General features: G+C 33.7%; 1 protein-coding gene across 1 annotated transcript; it reads right to left on the bottom strand.

Moving 5' to 3' along the window:
• Positions 1-593: 593 nt before the first annotated feature.
• LOC145051285 (serine carboxypeptidase-like 17) lies at positions 594-7568 on the bottom strand. The gene is made up of 13 exons (XM_078999352.1): positions 7415-7568; positions 7187-7332; positions 3084-3160; positions 2844-2966; positions 2667-2769; positions 2494-2531; positions 2287-2388; positions 2103-2189; positions 1873-2013; positions 1717-1788; positions 1239-1387; positions 986-1157; positions 594-900 (listed from the first exon to the last, which is right to left on the bottom strand). Exons 1-13 carry the CDS (start codon positions 7537-7539, stop codon positions 817-819), a joined length of 1419 nt encoding a protein of 472 aa, XP_078855478.1. The 5' UTR covers positions 7540-7568; the 3' UTR covers positions 594-816.
• Between the last annotated feature and the right edge of the window lie 893 nt (positions 7569-8461).

The raw sequence follows: 8461 nt of genomic DNA, 5'->3' as shown, positions 1-8461 counted from the left end.
GCTCCATCTACCTTGTACCTTAAATTGATGCTCGGGAGCAACCACCTTAAATGAGTGTACTTACACCCGTAATGGAAAGATGAGATTTGGTGATTAGAAGCCTTCAAGAGGCAAGTAGAAGGAAGATAGATTCATAGGAGTTGACCTTAGGCTTTTAATTCTAGTTCTTAGATGTAGTTGGAAGTAAGGTAGGTACTAGCCTTTAAATGAGGTATAGTATTTCAAAAATGGACTTTTGTTACATACACACATATGTTTCATAATTCATTTAATTTGTTATATACTTGTCATATGATGCTAAGGTCCATTTGTTATTTCATGTAATACTTGTATGGATTTAGATACTTTTATAGATCAATTCCTTCACTACAAAACATATACATGTACGCATTTTATTTACTTTATTTGTGTATATCTAGTCATGTACGAATGATAAATTATATAAAACCATCATCATTATTAAAATATATATTATATTTGTAAAAATATCGTACATTAAATCTTTCGTTAACATTGGCTACGGTCATTGATTGACGGACATCGACCCAATTTTTACAGCTGATACACAAATAAGGTTTACTTGTGAGGGAAAAATGGCCAAGGGTAGGTTTAGGCCCCTATCGGGCTTGCATAAGCGATTATACTAAATATAATACAATAATATTATACATGTACACTAAAATTTATCTCCTTATATACCACTTTAAACAACATTACGATAATCATTCCTAACCACAACAAAAGTCCTCTTGCGAAAGATAAGATCCTTGCCATGGAAACCACAATTCTAATTCTGAACATAAGTAAACCTTCAGTTTAGATAGGTTTATGAGCAAACCACCTCTTAACCATCACAAAACATTCTTTAGGCTTGAACTCTGGGGCTGTGTGACCTGCTCCCTATATAAGCACATATCAAAAGGGATATATTAATTTTATATAGTTGATCGACCCTAAGTACATATATAAACTTAATGTCTCATACCTTTACGGTGACAAATGCTAAAGAATAGTTATCATGAGCATAAGTAGTTTTGTATCCTGCATGTTGACCTTTAACATACCAAGGGTCCCAATTATTATATGTGATCGTCAAATTAAGAGAATTTATCCAATTATATGTCCCCACATGTGAAACCATCATGTCATGATCTCCACTGTTTCAGAGAAAATAAAAGGTAAGTTGTAATAAGTATGTGTATTAAGGATACGATACATAAGTATGGAGCTTCTAATACCTGAAAATCAAAGCTCGACAGTTTCTCTTGCTTAGTTTTTTGTGATATTCAACACTACTAAGGACGTCAAACTCATATGATGGCATTGATTGCTTACCATAATTGTACTGCATGTCCATATTACATAGGGTCCATTCCTTCACTGTTCCCTAATTAATGTTACCTTATATATATTAGTAAACAAAAAATTAATATAGAGATTTTCTAATATGTGCCACGCACATATAACAAGTATTAATTAATCACAATTATTACAATAATTAAATGTTAAATACATTAATTATAAGAAATATTACCATAATTAAATATAAAATTCATTATTAATCTCCATAATTAATGCATTTCACATTTAATTATGGTAATATTTTTCATAATTAATACTTTTTATATGTGCTTTAGGGCACATATTAGAAAATCCCATTAATATATTCACAAATTAAAAAGATTGTAATGACATTTTTATTACTTATTAACATACCTTACGTATATTAAGGGATTTCTTAACCTTTTGGTCATTGGCCCAAGGAATTGCATACTCATGATAGTAACCCTGTTAAAAGATGATTTTATATAAATTTAAATATTCATAGAGCTTAGGACAATACAATGGTGAGAAAGTGAGAGAGATGTGTACTTGGCATATGGAATCATTAGTTGGATTGGCTTGTAGAGATCTTCGGTTTCCCCTTACTATTGGAATAATGATTGTAAGCAAATTGGTTGCTGGATCGCAATCAGGTTCCAAAATTTGTTGAGTGTAAATGCCCTTAACACGCTGACATTAAAGAATACAAAGTATTGACTAAGTGTAGCTCATGAAACAAAACAACGGGGATAAATTTAGTAGCTATGAATTGTTCTTACTTTGTTGACCTCATAAATATTTGTCATGCATTGCAAATTGTTAGAATCAGCATTTGCATAATCTCCATTGCAAGCCTTTCTTGTTGACTATAATAAGTCATAAAATAAATCGCTTTTTTAGCCACACTTTATTGGGAAGAAACACAAGGAACCATGATAAAAAATAACGGGAACTACATGTTACCTCATATAAATCTTTGGATATTAATGCCAAACGATAAGCATATTCGAACCTAGAGTTTATGTCGAGGCTTTTATCTGTCAATGGATTTCCTGCCATGTATCCCTACGGTTTTCATGGACACATCATTCATGCTTATAAATTTTTATAGATAGAGTACAAGAAACTTATTTAGGTTAATTAGTTATATATTGCACACAATATACTTACTTTAATGTTGAGAATCGGCTCTAATCCTTCGTCATTGCCTTTAAAACAAAGAAAATCAAAGATATGAATTTCTGTCAATTTAATTTTTGCTTCTTAAAATATATATGTCTCATGAACTTGATGAAGAATTACTGTTACACAAAATCAAGAACTAACAAAATTAAACACCATACCTTTATATAATTCTTCAGTAATGATCGGAACAACGATTCCAGAATATGAAATTCCAGCAACATACATGGGGTTTTTCAGAAATTTTGGATGATTCTTAACGAACTGCAAAGAAAGCAATCATCAATAAGATCCTTCCTTAATATAAATATAATTAAGATACTTAAATTTTCACCAACCTTCCTAAGAAATTCAGCAGTCTGTGCTGCTGATGATGTATCACTAGAACGAATAGCTTCAGGAGTTTTCGTATATGAATATCCGGTTTGTGTGGGTGCATCCAAATATATTACATTTGCTACCTTTGAAACACCATGTATAAGAGATTTTAATGAAGATGATCGACATATAAATTATAAATTTAATAAAATATTTTAACAAAAGCAATATACTAGAAACAAGCACACAAATACATGTACCTTTGTCCAAGAATTTGGATGTAACTGTAAAGCTGGGACATTATCCATATAATTATCATACTGAATTTGCATTGGACCTAATAAACATAAAATTCAAACAATTTGAGCTTTATTAAAATAACTGATTGAAGTAACTAGCTTTAATCCTTAATTAATTCTAGACATTGTCTCCTAGTATTTAGTAATAATTAAATTTTGTAAAATTAATTTGCTGTATAACTAGATATATAATATGCAATTAACATTTGTAAAATTGCTTGGTATGAAAACAAATCATCTAAAATAGAATATTTTTTATGGGTAACAATAAAGATGGGTAATCAACTGGGGTTCCAAATCGATGAGGGTAATGATGGTTTGGATCAGGCCCCAAGGAGATGGTGAAGTAAGAGTTTCTCAGTGAATATTTTGTTATTAAACATCAAGGGAATGAGTGAAACGCATAAATTAGAATGGATTAGAAGGCTCGAAAAGGAATTTTATCTTAATTTTTTGCAGAATACAAGAAGTACTAGTTTCTAACATCTCTGAGTTGGATATGAGAGGGTGTTGGGGTGATGAAGACTTTGAATTTTATTTTGTTGCAGCAACAGGTAGATCAGGTGGTCTACTTAACATATGGGATTGTAATCAGTTCTCAAAAGTTGTTTCAATTAAATCCAGGTTTTTTATAGCCACGGTTGGCTATTGGAAACACGTCCCAGGAGAGACCATATTTGTCAATGTCTATGCTCCATAAGCACTTGTTGAAACGAGAAAATTATGGACGGAGCTTTTGAACCTTAAACTCTCTCTTGACCAGCACTTGGATATTCTTTAGTGATTTCAACTCGGTAAGAAGGCCAGATGTGCATTTCAATTCCAAATTTTGCTTTACACGACGTCGACTTTTAACAATTCAATACATGGTACTGGTAAATCAGAATACAATATGGGCGGTAGAAGATATACTTACATGTGCGATGATGGGATGAAATTAAGCAAGCTAGATCGATATAGTTTGTCCGAACTTTGTTATGGCTCAACCATCCTCTATGATGATTGCCCTTCCTAGGGAATATTCAAACCACTCCCCGGGTAATCCTGAGAACTAATGTCATCGATTTTGATTATTGACCGTTTCATTTTAAACTCATGGCTCTTTAGAGATGAAATCAAGGCTATTGTCAAAAGTATGTTGGTGGTTTTAGTGTTATCAATATATTTTGGTGTAATTATTGTTAATAATGAGATAGGATGAGCTCCATTTACTAACCGAGATAGGAGGTTTAGGTTGCACATTCGGAGTGATAAATGTGAATTCAGGAATACAGGGGTTCGAGGGAAGTGCCCCTAGAGGCAGGGTTCCAAGGGGATGCTCCCCTGGCGGGGTCTTGAGGCAGCGCCCCTAGTGGGGTCCAAGGGGCAGAGCCCCCGACGGTGGTTATGTCTTAATAACCAACAATTTTGGTGATATAATGATGATGTCATAAGTTGGTTATACTTTAATAACCAACATTTTTGGCGCCAAAAGCATATAACTTCCGTTTAACTACTTTCCCTCTTGTTTAAGAACGTTTTCTGGTTCCAAAATACGGGATGAAACTTATATACACGAAAACCATACATTGATTAAGAACACAAAACAACAAGGTACTTTTCTATGGTTCTAATTTAGAAGCAGCCTAACTTCTAAATTGAAATTCTTTGGAGTATCCCAAATCTGATTTCATGATACCCCAGGCTATAGGGTCGAAATCATAGATTTTGGAAAATGATTGTTATCACGATCCAAAAAATATCCAAGTAAATTGATATTCTTAAGACCCAAAATTCTAACAAAGTACCTTTGACTCTTCTAGTGGATGGGGAGCTCCTGATGTCTATCTTGTAGGGAAACTAAGGGATTTAAAGAAGGCAATGTAGGAGCGGAGAAAAGTGGAATTTTAGAAGGAAATAAATGAACTTTTGGATAATAAACAAAAGTTAGGAGTATGAGAGAATCACCAAATACAGATCTCTAGAAGATTCATAAAAAGCAGATAGAAGAGAACGAAAACAAAAAATAATGGAGACTGAAAATACAACAAGGCTTGATCTAAAGAAGAAGGCACAAATTAAATGGCTAGTAGATGGGGACGAAAACTCTAGTTTCTTTCATGAAACGATAAAAAAAATAGGAACAAGAGGAACAAAATTCATGGGTTAATGATCCACAGGGTTTGCAACACCGAATCAGAGGCCATTAAATCCAAGACATGGAATTTTTTGGGTCTAAATTGAATAAGACTTGTTCGATTAGACCTAAATTCATAAATGCAAAATTTAAGAAACTGAACCTTGAATATTGTATTTTTTGGAGAAACCATTTAGTATGGAGGAGAAAAAGGAGAGGATTCGTAATTATAGAAGTGAAAAAGCACTAGGCACGGATGGTTTCACAATCAAATTTTTAAAAAAGTTTTGGAATTTGTTGCAGGTTGATATTATGCGTTTTTTAAGCACTTTGAAGAAAATGGAAATCTGTCAAAAGGTTTCAACTCCTCTTTCATCACAATGATAACCAAAGTCAAGGATCCTATCACATTGAACGACTTCCAACCTATTAGCTTGATTGGATGTATGTACAAGATTATTGCAAAAGTTGCCGCCTTGAGAATTAAGAAGGTTATCAAAACAGTCATAGATGAGGTACAATAGTTAATGAGGTGTGCTCATGGGCAAATAAAGAAAATAAGATGTTTTTGTTCAAAAGCGACTTTGACAAAACATTTGACTCCATCAACTGGGTGTATCTTGGCTCAGTCATGTGTCAAATGAGATTTGGAGTCAAGTGGAGAAACTAGATCAGGGGTAGCCTTTCATTTGCCTGTGCTAATCAATGGCTCTCCAACTAAAGAATTCCCAATCACCAAAGGTGTAAGACAAGGAAACCTGCTTTCTCAATTCCTATTCATCATTGCAATGGAAGGTCTCTAACATCACTATAAAAATAGCTTATGATCCCTTCAATATCACATCTTTTCTATTCCGATGATGCAAATTTTCTAAGAGAATAGTCCATTGATAACCTCAAAAATTTGGCCTGAATAGTTAGATGTTTCAAAGCATCCTCGGGTTTAAAGGTTAGTTTTTATAAGTCAAAGGTGTTCGGCATTGGGGTGTCTGATGACGATATTCAAAGTGGTGCAATAATTCTCGGATGCGATAGGTCAAGTCTCTCATTTAACTACTTGGGGGTGCCAATCAATGCAAAATCGGGTCTAAAAAAGGAAGCCAATAATCGATCGAGTACAAGGCAAAATCTCCTCATAGAAAGCAAAAAATCTATCGATGTGGGGGTTGATTCACGTTAGTTAAATCCATACTTGGCAGCATCCCATTGTACCAATTTTTGATTTTTAAGGCACCTTTGTGTGTCATTGAAACTCTTGAGAAACTTAGAAGAAAATCCCTATGGGGTGTAACAACTAACAAGGAGAAGAAAAAAATAAACTGGATAGCATAACCTAAAGTACTTGCTTCAAAGGAGAGGTGAGGTATTGGAATTGGTTCTCTTAGAACTTTCAATATAGCTCTCTTGACTAAGTGAATATGGAGGCTTAATAGAGATAAAAGTAATATGTGGAGTCAAGTCATTAAACAAACACATAATCTAGACTGCAAACCTTTGGGGATGTATGCAAAGAAAACTCTCCCAGACATATGGAGCAACATAGTCAAGGTTAGAGATGATCTTGACGGTCTCGATTTGGAGTTTGATAAACTATTTTCGTATGTAGTTGGTTCTGGAGAGAACACCCTGTTTTGGCAAGACAAACTATTTTCCTATGTAGTAGGTTCTGGAGAGGAACATTTGAGATTTTTTTATTGGAAAGTACTGGTAAACTATTTTAATAACGAACAGATCTATTGTAAAATCCTTTTCCCAAAATATATGGTTATTTTTGTGTTTTACATTTAAATATCTTGGTTATTTTAGTTATTAGCTCTTACTTTAAAGATGTGATTTGTATTCATTGTTCAATTAAAAATAATATAATAAAATGCTTCCGTGACCTTCAATTTCGATTTTCAATGCCAATGGACGTCTGAGCATTGTGGCTAGAGATATATATACATACCGATTTGGAAGAAGAAGGAACGGAGAGTGGCACAACCAGGCCCTCCGGCGAGCCAAACAATCAGGGGATCCTCCTCCGGGTTTCCTTCTGACTCAACAAAACAATAAAATAGCTGAACAGCTTCATCTTCCCCTACTCCGATATACCTGTTCGTTCCAATTTCCACAATCACAATCACCACTAATTGAGAGAGAGAGAGAGAGAGAGAGAGAGAGAGGAGAGATATACCCAGTTTCTAGTTTGAAAGGGAGAGGACCAGGGTATCCAGGTAACGTTTCGACGATGGTTTGAGAAGAGGCAATGAGTAGTGTGGTGGAAAATAAAAGGAGAAAAACGAGGAACTCTGTATGCATGAGAAGCAATGAATTGGTTGTATGCTTCATCGTTGAGTGTTCTTAAAGTGAAACAATGGTGACGAGGAGTTCTTAAAAATATATATAAAAAGGAGATCTAGCAAGAGGATGCTAGAAATATGTGCAGTTGGTTTTATAGGTGAATATGAGGAGAGACAAGTGTCGGTTTGGGTGCATACCATGCGTCACGTGTATTGGAACGAGCATGCAATAAATATGTATTGAATTACTTCCCTAACCCCATTGATGTGATGGATGTTCATTGAGTCGAGTGTTTTGGAATACTATCATGGAGTCTAGTGCCACCGTTTGTGTACATTGACACGAATTGCTAAAGACAACGTAAAATTGTCATTTCGACATTAACCTCTTATGCATTACGTCTCCTTTTGTTTCTTTATACCTTTGATTTATTTTATTTTATTTTTTATTTGGTTAAATTTTAGATATGTATTTTTACTTCTTATTTTTATTGCTAATCTTGATATTATTCGTTAGATCAAAACAAATGTCAAAATCAAGAAAGATAATTAATGGATTTCATATGTCATGAATTTATATAAGTAGGAAGGTATATAATAACAAAATATATATTGATATTTAATTTTTCTATAATTAATTAAGAATTATTCATAAAATTAGCAATGAAAGTATTAATTTTGTTAGCATTTGGTAACATCAAAATAAGTCACATTAAAAAAAAGATAATTAGCGGCCACAAAAGTAGGGCTGACAGTTCTCGACACGACACGCGACACGAAACAAAATAAATGAGTTTGAGTTGAGTTTTTCAACCCGTCAACCCACTAACCTGCCAACCCATTTATTAAACGGGTCATATATGAATTTCTCAAAAAATAAACGGGTTGACCCGCCAACTCGTTTATATTCTTAATAAAAAAAATATTTTATTTTTAAATGT

This window comes from Lactuca serriola, chromosome 5 (assembly GCF_051521515.1).
Source record: "Lactuca serriola cultivar US96UC23 chromosome 5, Lser_US96UC23_V15, whole genome shotgun sequence".
NCBI classification, from domain to species: Eukaryota; Viridiplantae; Streptophyta; class Magnoliopsida; order Asterales; family Asteraceae; genus Lactuca; species Lactuca serriola.
The sequence above is the reverse complement of the archived record's forward strand: the minus strand, read 5'-3'. Positions and strand labels throughout refer to the sequence as shown.

What these genes read in the sequence shown, in the direction of transcription:
- LOC145051285 (XM_078999352.1), bottom strand. Translation starts at nt 7,539, where the DNA reads ATGCATACAGAGTTCCTCGTTTTTCTCCTTTTATTTTCCACCACACTA. An exon ending in ATCCAAATTCTTGGACAAAG is followed by an intron (nt 2,967 to 3,083) that starts GTACATGTATTT and finishes GGTGTTTCAAAG; the next exon opens with GTAGCAAATGTAATATATTT. An exon ending in CTGCTGAATTTCTTAGGAAG is followed by an intron (nt 2,770 to 2,843) that starts GTTGGTGAAAAT and finishes CTTTCTTTGCAG; the next exon opens with TTCGTTAAGAATCATCCAAA.